Source organism: Propithecus coquereli, unplaced genomic scaffold, assembly GCF_000956105.1.
Source record: "Propithecus coquereli isolate 6110/MARCELLA unplaced genomic scaffold, Pcoq_1.0 Scaffold81, whole genome shotgun sequence".
Classification (NCBI taxonomy): Eukaryota; Metazoa; Chordata; class Mammalia; order Primates; family Indriidae; genus Propithecus; species Propithecus coquereli.
The window spans coordinates 3,115,064-3,137,344 of NW_012154285.1; the positions used below are offsets into that span (position 1 = coordinate 3,115,064).

At 52.4% G+C, this 22,281-nt stretch overlaps 1 protein-coding gene across 1 annotated transcript in view; it reads right to left on the minus strand.

The window, feature by feature from the left end:
• Positions 1-22,281, minus strand: part of DNAH10 (dynein, axonemal, heavy chain 10) — a 127,841-nt gene continuing 105,560 nt past the window's right edge. Inside the window, exons 55-73 of the mRNA XM_012663403.1 lie at positions 20,890-21,111; positions 20,471-20,618; positions 18,728-19,007; positions 17,840-18,069; positions 16,609-16,882; positions 10,336-10,440; positions 9,785-9,939; positions 9,149-9,303; positions 7,889-8,072; positions 6,552-6,752; positions 5,681-5,890; positions 5,419-5,514; positions 4,611-4,782; positions 4,014-4,145; positions 3,625-3,836; positions 3,366-3,533; positions 1,860-2,040; positions 651-796; positions 1-147 (exon numbers count right to left, since the gene is read on the minus strand). Coding sequence (XP_012518857.1) covers positions 1-147; positions 651-796; positions 1,860-2,040; positions 3,366-3,533; positions 3,625-3,836; positions 4,014-4,145; positions 4,611-4,782; positions 5,419-5,514; positions 5,681-5,890; positions 6,552-6,752; positions 7,889-8,072; positions 9,149-9,303; positions 9,785-9,939; positions 10,336-10,440; positions 16,609-16,882; positions 17,840-18,069; positions 18,728-19,007; positions 20,471-20,618; positions 20,890-21,111 — 3,418 coding nt within the window. The remainder of the gene's footprint in view (positions 148-650; positions 797-1,859; positions 2,041-3,365; positions 3,534-3,624; positions 3,837-4,013; positions 4,146-4,610; positions 4,783-5,418; positions 5,515-5,680; positions 5,891-6,551; positions 6,753-7,888; positions 8,073-9,148; positions 9,304-9,784; positions 9,940-10,335; positions 10,441-16,608; positions 16,883-17,839; positions 18,070-18,727; positions 19,008-20,470; positions 20,619-20,889; positions 21,112-22,281) is intronic.

The following is a 22,281-nucleotide window of genomic DNA, read 5'->3' on the forward strand; positions in this document are numbered from 1 at the left end:
CTAATCAGAGTTGAGGGTGAGGCACACCCCTTGCAGTACCCAGTGAGAAAGGTGCTTCGTGGTAAAGAGATCAGCTTCAAAGACCAAGCCAACGCCCATGGCGTTCCTTCTCATGGAGGTGGTGTAGACAGGGGTCCGGAAGGTATTCTGCAAGGGAAAGGCAGGTGAGACGCTCCCACGGAGAGAGGAGGCATAACCCAAGGGCAGGGGCCCATGAGCAAGGCTGTCTGAGAACGGAGGTGTGGCCGAGGCTCTGCAAGGCCATCCCCTGCCAACTCAGCGGGGGCTGGGCTCACACGGACATGCTTGTTATCAGTGGACCCCGGCCAGGGCAAAGCAGACGGCGCCTGCTGTCCACACCAGGTGTAACTGCTTCGTAATGCAAGCCATGTCCGCAGAATGTCACAAGCGAGGGAGTCTCCTTAGTCTAGACCACAGGATCGAAACTGGAACCTGACACTTGGGGAATGATCACCCTGTGTGCATCTGTGCATCTTCCCAGAAGTGGCTGCACAGCTTTTATCACGTCTCCAAGGCTTCCCCGGCCCACAGGGGTTAAGAGCCCCTGTTTTAAAAGGCACCGCCCTTGGAAACCACCTCGGCCATCACTGCCGTGGGCACTGGAGCCGGAGCGCGGGGGCTGGCCTCACCTGCAGTTTGAGGCGATGGGCTTCAATGGGGATGATCTTCAGGATGGGCAGGTCCACAACCAGCACCTTGGGTTTGCTCTTGACCAGACATCCTCTCTCTATGTCCCAGTCGGCACCTTCCAGGTACAGTCCCGAGACAAAGCACCCTAGCGACACCAGGAAGAGACGGGCTGTGTGCAGAGGCACCGGCGCCTGCCGTGCGGCAGCTCTGTCGATGCACACGAAGGCCACTGCGAGGCCCCCTCCCCGAGGTGCCGAGGGCACCCGCAGCCCAGGCCTCTCTCCATCATTTCTGTCCTGCCCATCTTCCCCTTCTAGGGGGACAGCCCAGACAGGAGACACTGCAGACCCCATGACCTCCCCTATGGCCCCAGAGGTGGACAAGGGGTGTCTCTCCCAAGCAGGGCCCATCAGATCCGCCCCGCTCCCCAGGAATATGACCTCGAGGCAACAGACGTAGATCACCTGGGCCCTCACGCTACAAAGACAAGTGGCAGAGTCAGTGGGCACCATGGCAACCCCAGCTCCCCTGTGAGCCAAGTAGCTCAGAACCGGGAAGCTGAGGCTTGCAGAGAGAGAGTTGTCTCCAGGGAGGAGGGCCCGACAGACAGGCAGAGAGCAACAGGGAAGAGGATGATCCTCTGGCCCCAGAGAGAGTGGCAGCCCAGACACTTGCCAGCTCCTCGGAGAGCCAGCTGGACTCTTGCAGCTGGGACCTGCGAGAGGCCCTGAATCTTTATGGGAAGCGCTGCTCCTTAGGCTAGCTCAGGAAGGCTTCTGTTCCTTGCAGTTAAATGGCCACTAAGACAACATGGCCCCGGGAAACAGTAGTTTCCAGCTGCCATTTGCACAGTCAGTAACCAAAGTCTAAGGGACCTGAAGTTATAGAATAATTTAATGGTTCCAACCAAGCTACTCACACTGCACTCCGTCTCCCATGCCGCTGGCCCCATCAAAGTTTACAGGGAAGCCACCCGGTGACTTAATGCTAGAGCAGTTCTGGCCTAGGAGCTCATTCCCCACCGACGAGCAGGGTGAACACGGTTCAGGTCTGCCCCAAGAGCCCCAGGTGAAAGAGAAACTTAGGTATTCACCCTCAGAGCTGTCAAGACACGGGCGGTGCACACTGTGCTTGTCCCTTTGAATTGAGGGTGCCTCAGGGACAGGAGCCCTAAGTGAGAGCCTGTGGCCATAACAAGCTCACTGTACCTTGTCCTGCCCGCTCATTCACTTCGTCCGCATCTCGGAACTTGGTCACTTGCGTGAACAAGGTGGAACGGTCCAGAGGCCAGCCGTTCTTCCTGCAGGTGGCCTGCACCAGGGCCGTGAGGTAGGACTCTGGGACGTGCAGCCCTGAGAGCCACATCACACTGGGCTCGCTCTCGGTGACCTGGAGAAAGGTGAGGGCCCGTGGTGGGAGCCCGGCACTGCCCTCTCGTGCCAGGGCCAATGCTGGCCGTGGCAGTGCAGCTCCTGATAAAAGACGCATTGCATCTTGCAAAAGATGGTGTCAGCACAGATGGCAGCCCACTTGGGAAAAGCAAACTGATTCCAGATGGATCAAAGATTTAGATATAAAAATAAAACCACAAAAGTACTGGATCAAATCTCCAGTGAATGTTCTCATAGTCATGGAGTGGGAAATGCAAAGCCCAGAAAGCATTAAAAAAAAAAAAAGACTGGTACATTTGACTACATAAAAATTTAAAACTTTTCTATGGAAAAAAACAGCACAAGCAAAGTCAAGATTTGTGACAAACTGGGAGAAACATTTACAACACCGGCAGACAAAGGGCTAATGTCTTTGACATACAGAGAGCTCTCGAACATGAATGGAAAAGATGGCGACCTCCATAAAAATGAAATTGAGATATGAAAAGACAATTCACAGGAAAAGAAACAAAACATAAGCATGTGAAGTACACTCAGCCTCCCCATAATTAAAAAAATGCAAAGCAACACAGTGAGATACCATCTTTCACCTATCAGGGAGGCAATGATCCAAAACATCAGGAATACAGTGTCGCAGAGGGGTGAGGAAAGATCACTCTCGCATACTGTGGTTTCGACTTCTCTAGAGAGCCATCTGATGAGGCCTACCGAAAGTTAAAAGGCACACACTCTCTGATCCAACCGCACTAGCAGAATTTACCCACGGAGGATACTCATATGCGTATCATAGGCATGTGCACCAGAACGTTCTTTGTACTAGCAAAAGAAAAATATGGTAACCACCTAAATGTCCATTGTAGGAGGAAGGATATGGAATATTAGTAAAGGGCAATACTCTAAAAAGAATGAGTTAGATCTATATGTACTGATATGGAACAATTGCCAAGAGATACTCTTAGATAAAATAATCAAGTATGTATAGTATGCTTTAAAGTCTTAAAAACAGGGCGCGGTGGCTCATGCCTGTAATCCTAGCACTCAGGGAGGCCGAGGCAGGAGGATCACTTGAGCTCAGGAGTTTGAGGTTGCTGCGAGCTGTGATGACACTACTGCACTCTAGCCGGGGCAAAAAGAAAAACTCTTAAAAACAGAAAAGGAAAAACAGAAGATACAGATATGCTTATAGAATCTGAGAACACTTCTAGAGCACCCAATAAACTTTAACAGAGGTTCCTCCTGGGGACTGGGTGGGGGGTTCAGGGTGGTTTGAGGGAGTCCACGTTGCCCCTCGAACCAGCAGACAGGCAGGGACGTCTCACTCACCCACAGCGTGTACTGGCTGAACCGCCGCAGGAAGTAGACGATCCAGTTTCCAAGGGACTTTAAGGTGTCAGGGGCAAGCTTTCTCCAGATACTAGGGATACTCCCAATCAGAAGAGACCTGGCCACATCATCTAACTCGCTGCTCATCCCAACTTCTCCAGCCAAGGCCTATTTAACATCAAGGGCAAACAGGCAAGACTCGGTCAGAAACCCGGGCGCTACACCAGTGCCGTCATCTGCACGTTAGAAACACGCTCACCCTCTGCAGCTCGGCCAGAGACCTGGTCATCCGCCCCACGAGCCTGTTGAAGCGCTCCAGCTCCTGCAGCAGCACCACGGACGTGGGCGAGATCCCGGCGCCGAGGTGCTTCTTGACCTGGTCCAAGTCAAAGACTTTGGGCATCTTGTTTTCTATGTCCTTGGCCACTTGGCCAATGTAATCATCGCGGCTGACGCCACTGCTGGATTCCCCTGAAACCGGGACACGTTTTAGAGAAAGCAAGGCATCTGCGGGCAGCGTGGGGCCCCCGGAGCCTCTTGGCTCTTGGGAAGGGCACAGCAACGTGGGAAAGCCACGAGCACCGACCAGCAGCACCGGTGCAGACGCGGAAGCCCTGCCCAGACGGACGCCGTCCTCCGGAGACTCACCCGTCTGAGGCTGCAGCTCCAGGAGGTGAGTCCACATGTCTCGAGCCGCCTGCGTGTAATAGCCGATCTCGGCATTGGAATGAAGGCCAAACACTTCGGGCGTGTTTGCAAGCGGCAGGGCCTCGATGGCTTCTGTCGTCACAGAGAACAGAGGAGACAGCATCAAGCCACCTTTGATTTCGGAGGGCCCACGGCCTTAAAATCCCCACACGTGCAAGACTAATCTCCGCTGCTTACTGGGTAACATGTTTTTAATTGAAAACTCTGCACCACCACACCCAGTCCAGCTATATGTTTATCGTTTATGAAAATGGTTCAGTGAGCTTCCCAGTGGCCACTCTGCCCTTCCGGGTGGGAGCGGATATATTACCAGGGTTCCAGGACTAGCTCTGAGCTAACTCTGTCAGCTCTCAGGCCAGGAGGAGCCTGGTGGGCTGCCTGGCAGGGTTAACAGACCACACCTGGCCAGCCAAGGGCCCCAGCAGCAGAGGGCTCACAAGAGCTGCCAAGACAACTGCAGAGAACGAAACAGTTTAAATGTATCATCTCCCTTAGAAATGGCCTTAAAAATACGCTTTCGTATCTGAGAAATCTCACCAACAAACTTTTCCTTTACATCACCAGCAGGGATTTTATAGTCCACTTCCTTGTTCCGGAAGAAGTGGAACGGCTGGAAAGTATCAAAAATGAAGTCTCCCAGGTATTCGTCCATGTAGATGGTCAGGATGCGACGATCAAAGCTGTCGATGGCCCGTCCTCCGTACATGACCTGAAAGTCGAGGGGTGAGAGCCAGCCAGGGAACAGAACCTCCTGTGTGCACCCCGGGGCCCCCCAGGGCAAGAGGCTAAAGGATCAAGACCAAATTCGTCCTCGGAGAGATTCTGGCAGCCCAGCCACCGTGCCGCTCAGCCCTGTTGGCTCAAATAAACTTTCGGGCCAGCGTATGCAAGAGGATTTGTTCACAAACCATACTGCGGCTTTGCTGGCTTCCCCGGGAACGGAGCCCGAGGTACTAAGGAGCCTTCGTGAGGTCCTGGGGGCCGGCATGCCCTGGGGAAAATCCCCCAAACACACCGAACAACCAAAAAGTCAAAACCCAAGAAGCCTGCAGCCACTTTTGTCTTTGGAATTGATGTCACCATCTGATCATGCGCAGACCACCAGGGGAGCTTTGCCGTGAGCTCTGTATACAGTGGTGGCCTCCCTGCCTGACGATGCACCTGAGTGTGGCTAGGCAGGTCCTCGCGGTGCTGGCCTGGGCCAAGAACCCAGCTCAGGGGCCGTCCGTGTCAGTGGAGCTCACTGAGGACAAAGAACCACAGGACCAGGCACAAATTCCCGGAGACCCGAGGGGCCTTCGGCCGAAGGGAGCAGACCCCAGCGCGGCCTTCCCCGCGCTCCTACCTCTCCAATGAGGTACTTGAGGCTGCCCCACGGGATCCTGGGGTCGCGCTGCTGGAAGGCTTTCGTTAGGTACGTGTTCAGAATTTCCATGCAGACCTTGGAAGGGGAGGAGCGGGCTCGGTTACACAAACCTGCAGACTCAGTCCCATCCCGACGGCCGGAAAGGCGGCGAGAGCCCCCCCGCTGGGGTCGGCCTTGGCGGGAAGGGCTGGAGCAGCCGCCCAGGGCAGCGGGTCCCCAGGGGCGGCCACCGCGCTCCCACCTGGAAGTCGGACTCGTTGAAGTCGTAGTACACGTTCCAGCCGATCTTCCCGAACTTCCTGCGCTCCAGCACCACCGCGTGGAAGAACGCCAGCACGTAGACCAGCGGCTTGAAGGCCGGGTGTGGGCACTGCTGCAGCGTGTCGTGGGAGATCTTGAAGTAAGTGGCCCTCATGTTCAGTTTCAGCCCGTTGGGCGGCTCCGTGACAACCTGCGGAAGGGAAGAAAACAGAAGGCGATGGAAACCGCGGCTACAGCCGTGAGCGGCCTGCAAAACGCAGGCTCCCGGCTTTTCCTTCCTCCTTACGGAGCCGCCTGGCCCCGTCCCCAATAGCCCAAGTCTCTCAGCGGGGCCCAGACCCAGACGTGAAAGGACGAGACGTTCTAGCTCTGTCCCTGCTTGTTGAGGGACCCTGTGAAGACTCCTTGACCTTTCTGTGAACCGCGGGGTCCTCAACTGTAAAATGACGTCTCCCTCCGCCTGCCCCAGAGAGAGAGGACGAAACCTTTCCAGAAGGACTCCCTGGAGACAAAACGAGGCACGGAAACCACTCGAAACTTCCACACACAACCACTGCAGTCTGTGGGTGGGCTGTCGTGAGCGATAAAGGGGGTTCAGTCAATGTGAAGTGCACGAAACTGACCCAGGGTCATGAGGGACACAGGCCACCGTGGTAAAGGAAGCCCTGGAGTCACAGCACCCAACTCAGGACAGTGGCTCCCTCTGAGGGGGGGCGGGGGCGGGACTGGGGAAGGGCACCCACCAGGTTCCAGGCACAGCCTGAGCCCTACACAGACACACACACACAGCACGCAGCAGTGATCCGCGGAGCAGGGACGTGGGTGCCCCGGCGTCTGTCCCGAAGCCAGACCTTCAAGGACTTCTGCAGAATCCCGACGGGGAAGCCCCGCGTGGGGTCCGTGGTGAGCCACAGGCGGAAGTCGGGGTGGGGCTTGGTGATCCTCTCCAGGGACTTCTCCAGGTCTTTCAGCCACTTGACCAGGAGATGGCAGTTCTGCAGCATCAGCCACTGCCCGCGAGCCACGGCCGTCTCCAGCAGCTGCAGCGCCACCTGCGCGGAGGGAGCAGCAGGGGAAGCGTTGGAGTCCCAAAGCCACACCGGCCCTGCGCTCTCCAGAGACCCACTCCCAGCACAGAGTGTCACAGAGAAGTCACAGCCCACTCCAGCGGAAGCAAGCCGGTGACCCAGGAGCTACGGTGGGAGCCCTCAGGCAGCCTGTGTGCGCTGGGCTGCCCGCGGTCCGGAGGATGGGCGAGCGTCCCGCACCCACCGGCCTCCACGGCCCCAAGAGCTCGCGCCCCTCCACACGGTCGCACCTGCACCCAGAGCACCCCCAGAGCAGGGCTGCAGGAGACCAACTCACACCCACCAGCAAGTGGGACTGTTCCCGCCACCTTACGAACTTAAGGGCCCTAAGCACGGAGAACAATCGCAACGTTGCTTCCCAGATGTAACTCAAAGTCCAGACAAGCTGAACACTCCTGCGAAACCTTGCTCTCTGAAATGGCTCAAAACTTACACAGTGCTGACGGTACAATCGCTAACTTTGGTTTCGTGGTTTGAGAGAGCTGGCTCCGCCTAGCTGGTGCCCTTGGCTTGCCACCCAGGTATGACCTTCCTCCTGTCACAGGCGGGCTTGCGGCAGCAGGGGGCTTGCCCGGAGCCTCAGACGGTGCACAGCCGGGGCTGGCCGGCAGCGCTGCTGACCCCGGAGCCCTCGCGTGCGGCCACCACACTCACGGGCTTTTCCCTCGAGCCCTGTCCCACGTCTGCTACGCCTGTGTCGCAAGTTCCAGCAGGTGCAACATGGCCCAGAGAGGCGGGGCTGCAGCAGAGAGAGCTCACTGGCCCGGAGGGACTTGCCCCACAGTTCTGTCCCACACAGTCCATTCCTCAGCCATGCAGCTGGGGCCGCGTCATCCTCATCCACAGCGGGGACACCGCAGGGACTGGGGGAGGTACGGATTCTCACAAAAGGGCTTTGGAAACGGCGGGGCACGACGATCACACGAGGCTGTGAAATCGTCGCCACCTTTCCAACGTCTGGTTACTGCTCCACAGACCACAAACACACCCAGCTCATGCGCGGAGTGGCCCTCTGAGCTTAAAACCAAATTAACTCATTTCTAACAGACGCCAGGGACCCCACCGAAGGGCAGAGCTTGCTCCTTCCAACAGCAAATTACCTTTTCCTGACCTTGACCCATTGCAAGGAATTTGAGGCGGTTGCCTCCGAAGCCGCTGCGCTCGGCTAGTTTCATGAGGTCGCTGGCAGGGTCAGAGCCGGGACTCAGGATGAACACGATGGGCGAGTTTGGTGAGCTCTGCTCGAAAATGGCCTCGAAGCTGATCATCGGGGGCTGCACGTACCTGGGGAAGACACGAAGTTAGACAGCCCTCCCGGGAGGACAGGGCCCGCCTGTTGGTCCGTGCTGTCTCCTCTCAGGTCCGGAGCCTCTCACTCTCGCTCTGCTGCGGCTCTGCACAGCCTTCCTTGCCCAGAATCCACCTCCTGTGCACGTCCCCAGCCTGGACGTAAACTCCAGAAGGACAGGGCCTTCTCGGCCTCCTCCGGCACACGCGCACCTGCGTGCGGGGTCAGCGGACGTGGGCCGAGCCGGGGCCTCGGCTGGCCCTGCAGGTGGACGTGCCCTCGGCACCACACCCAGAGCTTCCACAGCAGCAATTCCACGGCCTGTCCTGAACGGTCTACGTGTAGAGTTTTGTGGGCCTCCTAAAAAATTAGTTGCCAACATGTAAAGATCGGGAGATTTCATGTAAAAATCTGAATTTCTAGCTTCTTTCGAGGAGTCAGGGGATTTAGCCACTCCGGGTCCCTGCTGCCGCCTGGTATCAGTCACCAGGTGCTAAGGGCAGCTGCCCTCTGGTCCAGGCCCCGCCCAGCCTCATCCAGTCACCCGCGCCGCCGTGAAGGCACGTCCGAGTTTGCAACCCCCCAACCGCCCCGGTAGCCGTCTGGCTTCGTGCCCCGAGCTAGAGCTGCGCTGTCCAGGACGGTGGCCACTAGGTGCATGTGGCTACTGGACACGTAAACTGTGGCCAGTTCCAATCGAGATGTGCTGCCAGTGTGAATTCCCACAGGATTTTGAAGACTTCATACCAAAAAAAGCATCTCAGTGATGTTTATATCGATTATACATTAAAATGACATTTTAATATATTCAGTTAAATAAAATATGTTATTAAAACTAATTTTACCTGTTTCTTTTCTAACGTGGCTACTAGAAAATTTGAAATTACAGACATGGCTCACGGTGATTTCTGAACGGCGCTGTTCTAGAAAGACTGTCGAGCACCGCTCCAAGTCAGGGCTGTGACCGTCCTCTCGGGAGCTGCCAGCTGCTGCTCTCTGCGAGTCCAGGTGGAGGGGACGGTGGATTTTCTACCCCACAGGAGGGGGCAAAGAAACAAAACAGCACACTTACTTCTCTCCCATTGTGACAGTCACGTAGTCGGTCACCGCCCGATACACCCGATCCACACGGAAACAGCGCAAAATAAGCAACTTCTGGAAAGGGGTGATGTTTTTATCGTAACCCAAGGGGAATGGAAGCTGCTCGAGTGAATCCACGTCATACCACTGGGAAAAGCAAAGAACATTCATTGTGGTGCCGACTCAGAGATGACACAGACCCCCCCCACTTTCCTATGAAGTTGCCTAAACCCACTGTAAAGGGACGAGAATCTGTAGACGTATGAGCTCATCTGGTCGGGTCAGTCACTCTGCACCCCAAAACCATACACTTCGGACAGGGAGGAACTGAGTCTCAGTCTCCGGTGCCCATCAGGGGACGTGGTGCAGGGTGGGTGCTCAACAAATATTTCCTGGAAGGATAGATGGATGGACGGATAGATGGATGGACAGACGGAAGGTTCTCCCGCACAGCTAGCTGCATTAGCCAAAGGAGGGGTCCGTCCAGGGAGTTAGAGGGCACGGATTACACCCCGAACGTGTTACTCAGAGGAGTGTGTTCTCGCGCATGGGGGCGAGGCCACAAGTTAAGTCTGGAGACTGCTGGCGGGTAGGGAAGGAGAGGAGGAGGAGGAGGACACGAGCTCACCTCCTGCCAGACCGTCTGATGATTCTCAACATCATCAGGGAGTCGCCCAAAGTCGTCTGAAAACATTTCTGATAAAAGAATGATATCTTCCCATCCCTGGTCAGACAGCCACGCACACGGCTTTTTTCGTTTGCTTTTCTCCAGGGAGATGTTCCCTAACAGGAGAGAAGCAGTGGCCACTGAGCTGCCCCCGCGAAGCAGGCAGCTGGGCACTCCGACTTCCCGCACTTTTGGGAAAAGCCCCGCTTCCCAAGGAGGAGGCTGGAAAGAGAAGGCGGCCCCTGCTGGCCCTTGTCACCCCCAGGGACCCCAAACAGGCGCTTAGCGTGGCCCCCAGGCTCAGGGCGGCACCGAGGCAAAGGCTGGCTGCTCGGAGTCCAACGGAACCCCTGCCGAGGCTGGAGTCAGCAACGGAAACATTTAATGAGGCAGTGCTGCTGGAAGCCAAGTTGTAAGAATTTCGCTGTCGGTTGTTTTAATGAACAAACTTATATTCATGTACCCTGTGAGTCAAGGAAACTGGGAAGAATAAAATCGGGCAGATCCATTACCTTTTAAAAAGAAATCTAGTTCCTCCTGGGGGACTCTCCCTTCTGCTTGTTCTATCTTGATAGTCATATTAAAAGAAAAGAGTAGCTTGTGCTTCTCAAACAACCCTGTAGGGAAACACCAGATGGGTATTGATAAAAAAAAAAAAAAATCATTTTAAAAACTGAGTTGTTTACGCAAGATATGCTTAAATTTAAGAGAAATGAAATGAAACACCCAACGTGCATGCATTTAGCCCTCTTTGCGCCTAATGTCCATGAATATCTAAATGCAAAAAAGATGGGCTTGGCTGGGTGTGAGGGTGCGCTCCTATAATCCCAGCACTTTGAGAGGTCAAGGCAGGAGGATCGCTTGAGCCCAGGAGTTGGAGGCTGCAGTGAGCTACGATCACACCACTGCACTCCAGCCTGGGTGGCAGCAGAGCAAGACCCTATCTCTTAAAAAAAAAAAAAAAAGATGGGTTCAACTTAGAGGTCATGCCCGAGTGCAGTCTATAGGGACATGCAAGTGAAATGGCCATGTCTACAGGAGGTTCTCATCACACTCTCCTGGGAAGAGGACAGTAGGGTGGAAAATCAAGTGAGGACAGAACAGGGGCACAGAGCCAGCTTCTCCCCCGAGCGCTGGTGGTTTGCCTCACTCAGAGTGTAAGTTCTTGTCCATTATAGTCTAGAAGAGGTGTCGGCAAACTCTCTGCAAAGGGCCAAATAGTAAATATTTTTGGCTTTGCAAGCTAGCTGGTCTCTGTCATAACTACTCAACTCCGCCATTGCAGTAAGAAAGTAGCCAGAGACAATATGTATATGAAAGAGTATGGCAGTGTTCCAACAAAACTTTATTGACAAAAGGAGGCTGTGGGCCGGATCTGGACTGCTGGCTGTAGGTTTGCAATCTCTGCTGTAGAGGAAGCACACTCCATCAACAGACTCTTTATTGATGGATGCAAAATACTAGATTTCTTCTTTTTTGTTTTTTTAACAGAAGAAATATGTTTCTGGGGAAACAATGTTTAAGTCAAAATTTGTGATTTGAATTCCACTTTATATGTGTTAGGACAGTTGGCTACCTAAGTGAGCCCTATAGGAACAATCTCTTTTCTGTCCAGCTGTAATGGGCTGAATTATATCTGTGCCCCGCGCCCCCCCCCAAACTTCGTATGTTGAAGCCCTAACCCCCAGTGCCTCAGAATATACTGTATTTGGTCATAGGGTCTTTAAAGATGTGATTGAGTTAAAATGCGACCATCAGCGTGGGCTCGAATCCAGTATCATTAGTGTCCTTATAACAAGAGGGAATTTGGACACACAGAGAAACCACCGGGGCTCGTTAGAAGAAAGACCATATGAGGACACGGTAAGAAGACCGTCGTCTGCAAGCCAAGGAGAGAGGCCTCAGGAGAAGCCAAATTACCAAAACCTTGATCCTGGACTTCTGGCCTCCAGAACCATGAGAAAATAAATTCCTGTTGGGTAAGCTACCGAGCCTGTGGCATTTTTCTATGGCAGTCCCAGCAAGCTCGTACCCCGACCACCGGTGGCATATGAGACGTTGTTCTCAGCACAGTGTCTTACGAGAGACCCTCCCAGGACTCACTGCACGACAGGCTTCTGGTTAAAAATGGCCATTCTGAGCTTATCCCAACTCCCTCCCAAAAATCTACTAAAATAAAATGAGACTTTTTTTGAAAGGTATAAACTCTAAGAAAATTGGAGAAAAGCAATAGCAGCAAAATTTTGCCAACTAAAGACAGATGGAGAAGCAAGAACTGATTTAGCAGAGCTGAGAAGGTTGAATCTTGCATCAGGAGGAGCTAAGGCTGAGAAGCAAGCCACAGAATCCACGAAAAGCTCAGAAACTGGCAGCACCAGGTGCCTGGAAATGGGTGAACACGGGCTAACAACAGGAAGACAGGCGGGCAGTTCGTTTAGACACGCTCAGGTCCCAGATCCCCCCCTCACACTCCTGCTGCCGGGCGACTGCCCTCCCCACCCAAGTGAACTTTGGAAAACTTCGGAAAACATAAAACAGAGTCTCTGTGCACAGGGAAGACCAGGCATGGCTGCAGGGAAACCATGTGCAAATACGGCTCTAACCGAAAGTCTCTGTAGCGACAGTTGCAGTCGCCGCCTTCTCTCCTCACACGGTGCCCAGAATGCTGACAGCCAGGATGACGTAATTTAGGAAGAGGATGGAGACTCTTGTTCAGGGACCATCACGGCCTCATGAGAACAGAACTATCTATGTTGGCATCTGAGCATTCCCCGACGACACAGCCCAGCCAGGTCACCCAGCGAAGCCCACACTGGCCAATCCCATCCAAGCACAGAACTTCCCAATGAGCCTTTTAGTTCCACTCTTAAATATGAACAGATATCCAGTGATCACCAGACATTTGATTAAAGCTTCTAATTGAAATACAGACGCCAAAACTAACAAATGGGAGGGGGAGACTTACAGCAAGTAGAGGCTATTTTATGCAAGAAAAATTTAGAAAACTATCATAAAAATCTTCTGAGGGCCGGGCGCGGTGGCTCACGCCTATAATCCTAGCACTCTGGGAGGCCGAGGCGGGCGGATTGTTTGAGCTCAGGAGTTCGAGACCAGCCTGAGAAAGAGCGAGACCCCGTCTCTACCCAAAAATGGAAAGAAATTAATTGGACAGCTAAAAATATATGTAGAAAAAATTAGCCGGGCATGGTGGCGCATGCCTGTGGTCCCAGCTACTCGGGAGGCCGAGGCAGAAGGATCGCTTGAGCCCAGGAGTTTGAGGTTGCTGTGAGCTAGGCTGACGCCACGGCACTCGCCCCAGGCAAGAGAGTGAGACTCTGTCTCAAAAAAAAAAAAAAAATCTTCTGAGAACTAAGTTTCTCTATGAAACAAGAACAGAATTATTTTTTTAAAAAAAAAACAAAACAATATTGGTAAAACAAAAGGGTTCTTGAAAATTAAAAATATGATATTCAAAATGAAGTACCCAACAGAAGCACTGGAAGATAAACTTGTAAAATATTTCCCAGAGAACAAAGCAGCAAAACAAAGACATGGGAAATAGGAGAGAAAAGAAAATTAGAAAATTAGAAAATCAGCCAGGGAGGTCCAACATCTAAATAGTAAGAGTTCCAGAAAGAGAAAAGAGGGCAATTAGAGAGGAAGAAACTATTAAATAATTCAAGAAAATTTTTGCAGGCTGAAGGAAATGGTTTAGAAGTGCAGATCACAATGGATAAATATGTCCAAACCAGTCCAAACCATTGTGAAATTTTAGAGTATCTTTGAAAAAGAAGATAAGATACTAAAAGCTTCTTTACAAAAAGAATCAGTATTAGAATAGTATCAGACTTCTCAACAGCAATAATGACAGTGAAAGGAAAAATGTGGATGAAAATAATTTTCAAAACTAGAATTCTATACCCAGCCAAACCATTAATCAAATTTGAGAGTAGAATAAAGATATTTTCAGATACGCAGTGTTTCCAAAAATTTTCCAACTATGCACCTTTTTTTCAGGAAGCTACTAGAGGAGGTACTACACCAAAATAAGGAGTAAAACACAAATTAGGAAGACACGAGATACAGAAAAACAGGAGAATCAACACAAGAGAAAGGTATAGTGAATCCCCAAGATGATGATGGGTAGATGTCTGGGTGGAGAGACTTGGTCCATCCCGAAACAGGTAATTCTTTTTTAGAATTTCCTAAAGGTATCTTGATTTTGGAACCATGTAAAATGTTTAAATTTTTGATTTTAAAACATCCCTAACAATCAAAGGCAAAATGAAAAAAACGTGAACATAACTGTGTATCGAGTTGGTGGTATACAGAGAGGAGCTATCCTGAGTGACGTTAAAGCAGTCATTTGTACTTCCCGCCAGCGACATATTCCTGCAGAGACAGAAGCGCGTTCCGAACTGCTTTCAGCAATCGCATCGACGGTGGTTGCATCGTGATCGTTATTCTGAGACTATTTGTGTGTGTGTGCGTGCGTGTATGTGTGTGCTGTGAAATAAAGTGATGTTTAATTAATAATTAATTAATATTAAATTAATAATAAGAAACCAGGGTTTTGCATGAGAAAAGGAGATAGATACTGGTGCACTATGAACTCATGGTATATTTTTTAAATTTCTTAGCTCAATCCACTGAAAAAGCATTGAACACCCATAGCACTGATATTATGGTCTCTAAATACCGTTTCCTGCTAAAAAGAACCAGGGCTTCTTGGATAAATGGCTGACTCCAGGTGGGCAGGTTATGTTCACAGAGTGGGGCAAGAGCACTCATAAACCAACCTGAAAAGGCTCCAAAGGGCCAAAGGTAGGATGATTTTGAACATCAATAAGGACAGTTACTGAAATGTACTGAAATACGTTAAATGTTTAAATACACGAATTCATGAGAATATAAAAATTAAAAATAATAAAGGAAAAGAGTCAAGCATTTGATCTGCCTTTCCCATATATAGTTGATCAAAGTTTCTCTTCATAGAAAGCATTTCAGCTAATAAATACAGAATGATTGCAAGAATTAGAATATTGCCATTTGCAACCCTTAATAAATAAACAGATTTAGAAAATTCTTTTCATTGGCTGCTAATATCAGAAAAAAGAAAAAGACAATTAGAAATCACATGATTCCTAATAGAAATATACAGCACCACATACAAAGTGTTCTTACCCAAAACAGAACCGGGATCTGCCCAACTCTTAACTCTGTTACAAATTTACAAGAAATATAGAGGACAGAGCAACATTTTAAACACTCAGCAAAGATGCAATCAGCAAAATTCAGGCTATGGGAAACAATCCAAGACAATCAAGCAGATTTCTTCCACAAATAAACACAAGAGGAAAAAAGAAATAAAGTGACATACAACCAGTTGTAATGTACAGAGTCTACAGACCTTATCAGGGTCCTGATTTAAGCAAATGTGGAAAATAACCTATAAGACAATTGGGAACATTTGAACACTAGATAAATGATATTACAGACTTATTAATTTTTAGGCATAATGGAATTATGTCTATTTTTGAAAAGGAATCCTTATATTTTAGAGCAGGGATGCGCAAACTGCAGCCCAGGGGCCATATCCAGCCCACTGCCTGTATTTGTAAATAAAGTTTTATTGGAACACAGCCATGTTCCTTCATTTACATATTGTCTATGGCTGCTTTTGTGCTACAGTGGCAGAACTGAGTAGCTGTGACAGAGACCACAAAGCCTTCAAAGCTTAAAATACATTCTATTTGTCCCTTACAGGAAAAGTTTGCTGACCCGTATTTTAGAGATATAAACTAAAATACTAACAGATAAATGGTGAATATGCAGCAAATTTTCAAAATAATCTGTGCCACCAGGGAACTGTGCTATGGTATGTAAACGACCCCAGAGCTGATCATTGCTGGGTGACGGGTACTCGAAGGATCATTATACTGTTCCCATTTACATACGTATGAAGTTTTCCATAATAAAAAGTTTTTTAAAATCAGTGTTTTAGGGGCTGAAAAATACTGTAGCCACTTTGGAGAACAGTGTGGTGTTCTTTGAAAAGTTAAACATAAAGTTACCCTATGACCTAGCAATTCCATTCCTAGATATATACCCAGGAGAATTTAAAACATATGTTCACACACAAACCCGAGCATGAATGTTCACAGCAGCGTTATCATAATAGCCAAAAAGAAGAAACATTCCTACCGCCCATCACCTGACGAACAGGTAAACAAAACGTGATCTGGCCGCACAACTGAACATCATTCAGCTATAAAAACGAATGACATACTAATAACACGCTACAAGCATGGAACGACCCGTGAGCACACTAGCTGTGTGAAAGACACCTTCCTGAAAAGTCACATGTGTGATTCCACTGATATGAAATGTCCAGAGTAGGTAAATCCACAGAGACAGGAAGCAGATTAGCAGTTGCCAGAGACGAGGGCTGGGCGAATCGGGAGTGACTGCCAACAGGTGCTGGCTTTCATTTTGGGCCAACAAATATTCTGGAACCACGCAGCGGTGGTGGTTGCACAACTCTGAATACACTACGAATCACAGAGCTGCGCATTTTTAAAGAGCGAAGTTGTGGTATGTGAATCATATCTCAATAAAGCTGCTGTTTCAGAAATCAATGCTTTAAACATTGCTCTCTGTCAAGTGAGCAGCCGCACTAAAGAATGCCGTCTGGTCCGTTGCCACGTTCACAGGGCGAGTCTCCTCAAAGCCCCACATCGCACACGCCAACCCCACGTTCGTCCTGCCCGGCGGGAGGTGCTCACCTGTGCAGCCGTAGTTATAGATGTTGAAGGTCAGCGTGTCCATGATGTTCTTCAGTCGCTTCGTGAGAATGGAATCGGGCAGCGACTTCTTCAGCGACAACCCGAAGACCTCCAAGAAGGCGACCAGGGAGTACTGGTACATGGAGTTCACGAGGGCCATCTCCGACAGCACGAAGAACAGGATGGCGCCCCTCCTGGCGGCCGGCCGGTAGCCGTCCCGCAGCCGGTCGATGTCCGAGGCTGTCTTCTCCGCCAGCTTGAGCTTCTCCGATACCTGAGGAAACGGCGCGAGTTACCCTGGAAGCAGGAAGGCTCGCAAAACGGACAGAGGGCAGGAGTGGCCGGGGACAGCAAAGAGACGCCTGCAATGCCCCAGGGCGGTAAAAGCCAGCAGGGACCGCGGGACCAAGGGCGCCCGCCCTCTTGTCAGGCGGGGTGGGTGTCTGCGATGTGTGCTGGCTTCCCCGCCCCCGAGCCCCCTCCTTCTAGGACAGTCCCTGCCTTTACACTTCCAAGTACTCCCCTCCCCTTTCCACTCCAACTCCAGAGGAGGAGCATGTGACCCAGGCCCAGCCAATCAAAGCCTGGCATCCCCAGGCTGCGGGACTGGTTTGGGGTGTGCGTGTGACTTAAGTGACTCTCAGGACCTTTATGATAGGATCAGGAAAAGATTCTCACTTATCCCTTTGGACTTCCCCCTGAGAGGACGTGAGGCCAGACCTGGTCTTGTGACCGTGCGAAGAGCTGGCAGAGAATGAAGCCAACCCAGCAGACCCCGCCAAGACATGGAGAGAAATCAAGACCAGATGGTACTTTTTCAAGTCCTGGATCCAGCCCTGCCTGAAGCCATCCCTGAACTTTTCTGCTTTCTAAGCTGATACCTTCCCTTTACATATGCCGGGTCGGGCTGTGTTTTCTATCGTTCTCAGTTGAAAGAGGCTGACCTGGTGCACAGAGGTCCCTGGGAACACCTTTAGGACTCCCCTCCTCACGGCAGACCTCGGTAGAGGTGGCCTTTATCATCCGGCAAATCCCCAGGCGAATCAAGGCCTGAGTCTGACGAGAGACAGGCGGGTGGCCCCCCAGCCCTCGGCTACAAAGGCCGTGACCACGAACGAGCCCGAGAGCACAGAGTCTGATTCTCTCACTGAGCAACCAAGGAAGCGGGTGCTCCAAGGCCACGTCCGTGCCCCCGTCCCCGGCCACACACATTTTCCACTGCGGCTCCCACCTCCGTGGCTTTGGACTTGGTCTCCTCCAGGGTCTGCACCAGCTCCACGTTGTCCAGCATGTTCCCCGTGGAGGTTGCCAGCTCCCGCAGGAGCGAGTCCTCCAGGTCCTTGAGCAGGTTCTTATTCTCGCTGGTCTCCTGGATGAGGTGCTCCCGCTGCTCCTCCAGCTCTCGCCTCTCGTAGGCCACCAGCACACTCAGCAGCTGGTCCTCCAGGCCCTTGAGCGTGACTGTGGGGACAGCGAGAGGCGCTCACCGCCTGTGGCCCGGACGAGCCGGTCACTGCATCTACACCTGCACCACCGGGCGGGACAAGCTGAGGGCCGTCTAAGCCTGTGTGTCGGTGGCAAAGGGACGCATGTCCTACCAAGATCACTCTAAAGCAGCAAAGTGACAAACATCAGACAGCAAAATGGTGACGCTGCTCTGCAGAGCGTGGGCAGAAAGCAAACGCACTAAAATAAAACCCAGGGCTCCCACATACTGGGAGACTCTAGTCTGAAGTGCACCCCAATCTAACTCAGCTATTCGAGCAGCTGCGTGGCAGCCCTAGGAAACGTGAGAGGCGCTGTCCGGTTCCTATCCCAGACGCATGGCACATGCTGAGATACACGAATACGGAATAACTTCCTGCCCGGCACACAGAGGCCCGGCCCCGGCCAAGTGTGGATACACGAGCCCACGGTCTGGTCTCGGCATGCCTCAGGACACGTGACCCACGGCCTTCCAAAGGCCCCAGACTTTCTAGGGGTTGCTCATCATCACGAAGAGCTGACGGGTCAGGACGTGGCCGTGGGACTGAGACGACGCGCTAGGAAAGCCCGGATCCCGGACTGTGGTCCCAGGACAAACAGCTTCGTTTGCAGCTGGGGCCCTACACATCCTCACCGGTGTAATTGATCACCATGGCTCTCCCGAACACGGACGGGCCGTATCTGGGGTTGGCCAGCTTGGTGTTTAGGTACAGCCTGAAATTTGGATCGTAGTCAACCTCCTTGTCTCCCAGTATAATAAACTGCCGTCCTTGGGAGAATTTTATGTTTTTCTCTAAGACGTTATCAATCACAGGGTCGATGTATTCGTCAACGTCGTGGAACAGGAAAGGAGTCCCGTACTTTATGGACATCTCCAGCTGCTTGAGGAAGTCGGGGTCATTGAAGGAAGCAACCTGGAAGAGAGGAGAAGCAGATGCTGAAAGTTAAATCCAGGGAGACAGCCTTGGAAGTGGGAGTGAAAGAGTCAGGAACTTGAGGGCAGCCAGGGGTAAAAAGAAGAGAGAACAGCAAGGCGTGTAACCCACGTAAACGCGGATTGTAACCCATGTAAACCCGGAAATCCACGTGGTTCAGGCTCAGAGCAGCATCTCATTCAAAGAGGGTGCGCAGGAAGGGAAAGGGGGTTTACTTGCCGCCCCCCGCCAAATAAGCTAGAATTCCTTCCTCCTTAAGAGACAGGGTGGGAGCTGGAATCGGACTGGGGGACTGGGATCAGCTGGCAATTGCAGAAGTCTCCGGCAAGCTGAGGGGAGAGGGAGTCTAGGGGAAATTCCTGCATTAGTAATATTCGTCCCACTATAGCTCCATGGGAACGTTAGAGGCAGATGTTCTCCTGACCTTGGAACTCAAATGGGCTTCCCCCTACAGCACGTAAATACCCGGGAGCAAGGACCAGAAAATACAAGGAAAAGGTAAAACTGGAAGCCATTAATTTGTCCATTAGTTCAGCAAAAAACGACCAGGCCCCAGCAATTCCGCTCCTAGTACATACCCAAGAGAACTGGAAACACGTCCACTTAAAAACCTGTACGCGGACGTCCACGACAGCGTTACTCACAATGGTCAAAAGGGGGAAACCACCTGAGTATCCATCGACAGACAGATGGAGAAACAAAATGTGCCAAACCCTTGCAAGGGACTATCGTTCAGCCGCAGGAAGGAACGGGGCACTGACAGGTGCTCCAGCGCCAGGAACCTCGCCAGCAGGGTGCTCAGCAGAAACAAACCCGACACGAGAGGCCACACAGCGTATGAGTCCATCTGTGTGACACGTCCAGATGGGCCGAGCCACGGGGAAAAGTAGATCGGTGGTTGCCGGGGGCTGGGGGCGGACAATGGGAGGTCTGGACGGGGCGAGGGCGAGAGGATACAGCTTTTCTCTCTGGGGTAAAAAACGTTCTGAAATGGAGTCTGGTAGCTGCTGCACCACTGCATGAACGTACTAAAACCCATGGAATTGTAAGCTTTACGCGAGTGAGTTGTACGGGACCTGAATGACAGCTCAGTCAGCTGTCGCACTCGCCCCTCCGCCCCCTCCTCCCCACGCCAGCTCCAACACCTAGCCCGTGAGCACCCAGGCCGCCGAGCGCTGTCCTGGGCAGGCTGGACGCAAAGCTGAGGACGCCGCCATTTCCGCCCTCGCCTTGCTCACAGCCTGAGGCGTGCAAACGCAGGAGTAAAATTCAAGGTGGATGGAGCCGCCCCGGAAGACTCACAGGGTGGGGACCGAGGGGGGGCGGGCTTCCCTTGGGGGGTCGGGTGGTGGCACTTCAGCTCGGCCTCGCTGGAGCCGCGGGGCTGTGCCAGGCGCGGGGGGCTGGGAGCGGGCGCGACCCAAGGGGGGCAGCGCACCCACCCGCAGGTTGTTCCTCTCTTCCTTCCTCTTTATCCAGTTGAGCGCCTGCTGCTGCGGGTCGATGCAGAGCGGGAAGCGGCTGGCGCGGGTGGTGAGGATGCCGTTCTGAATCGACAGCTCGTCGGGGGGCAGCCCCTGGGAGCCCCACCTGGAAGGGACAGGCACAGGGACGTTCGTTTTTCCACCAAGTTGTGAATCAAGTGCTAAGGGTGGTGAGATTGGCCTTCCAGAACAATCTACCAATCTGCCCAGGCTCTTCAACCCTCCTCAGACTCCGGGGAGAAGAGCTAGGGCTGGACCTGTCACCCACCCTGCCATTCTGTGCAGTCGGGCCAGCTGCAGCCCTTGCCAGGCCCCCGGGGCCGTCAGCCCTCCCCCGGGGTGACACCCCCAGCCCACTGGCTCAGAGCGCCACACACCTGCTGATCTCCACGTCGTCCGTGAGCAGGCTTTCGAGGCGGAACGGCTGGCTCAGGGGGATGTCCCGCTCCAGGATGTCGTTCTGCCAAATCTCGTTGACCATCTCGTGGCGGAACTCCCAGGTGAAGGCGCCTTCGTAGCTCAGGAAGGCGGCGCAGAGCAGGCAGTCTCCCAGCAACTTGACGCGCCGGTGCATCAGCTCGTCCAGGTCCTTCAGCCACCTGGCGGGCACAGGGGAGGGAGGCTGCAGTGAGCAGCTGCCTTCTGGCCACAATCGAAAGGAACATTCTAGAAGGATCGGCTTGACACCTTGCTAACAGGGCCAAGAAGAAACATTTTTTGAGCTCGTCTTCCCTCGTAGAGAACAGAGAGCGCCACCTCATTTCGCGGGCTCCCACCCCCCTGCTCCCAGGGCCTTGAAGACTTTGCTCAGCTCCAGGGCTCAGCAGGTGTTGGTGGGACCCACTTTGTCTGAAAGCCGTTGATTCAGCCGCGATCACACTGTTTCCAACGCTCAGTCAGAGACGTGTAAATGAGCCCAGCACAGCCAACGAGCTTGGGCCCGCTAGACAACAGAATTCTACCCAAGATAAAAGGAAGCTCTTAGTTTCCCTTGGCCTCTTCTGGTAAACGTCCAAAGTCTTTTAGTTCTAGAAATATTGAAAATTGTTTGTTCCCCACAAGCAAAAGATATTTTCCAGTGTTTTTGTTTTTTTTTTAATTGAAGGATATGGCTGAATCCAGTGTTTTTTATGCCACGTTTACAGATGCCAGATTCGAAACTATTGTCACAGCCTGTGGAAAAGCCACACAGTCTTGCCCATGAGCATCAAACAGCCCCACCCACTGAAGCCTGAAGCCCAGGACTGAACACGCCGCTAGGGCCCTCACACGGCATCTCTGCAGAGACACACGTGGGCTCTGCCTCTAGATCCCTCCGAAACGGACCCAGGGGCTAAAGGTCACCAAGAAGGAAACATTCCCCAAACCCAGGGCAGATGGCCAAATGCTACTGGTCTCTCCCCGTCTCCACGGCTACGCTTACTGCCTCCGTAGCCCTGAGAGGTCACGTAACGAATAGCACTCGGTACGTAATAAAAAAGGAGTCTATACAACGTCCATCAGCCACTGTAAACGTGGTAATGAGACAGTGAGAACTTGCCGCACGGTTTTCAATAAACACACAATGGGAATAAAGAATCAGCACGGCAAGGAACTCTGTTGGTGACGCGTGTTTGGGAGCCGCAGGAGGTGCCCGCGAGCCGTGCTGACCTGATGTTTTCCGAGCCCAGGCCCGAGATGAGCTTGTCCGCGGCGATCAGCCGCCGCTCCATGATCTCGGCTTCCTCCTGCAGCTTTTGCTTTTCCAGGATGGCCGCCTCGTACTTGGC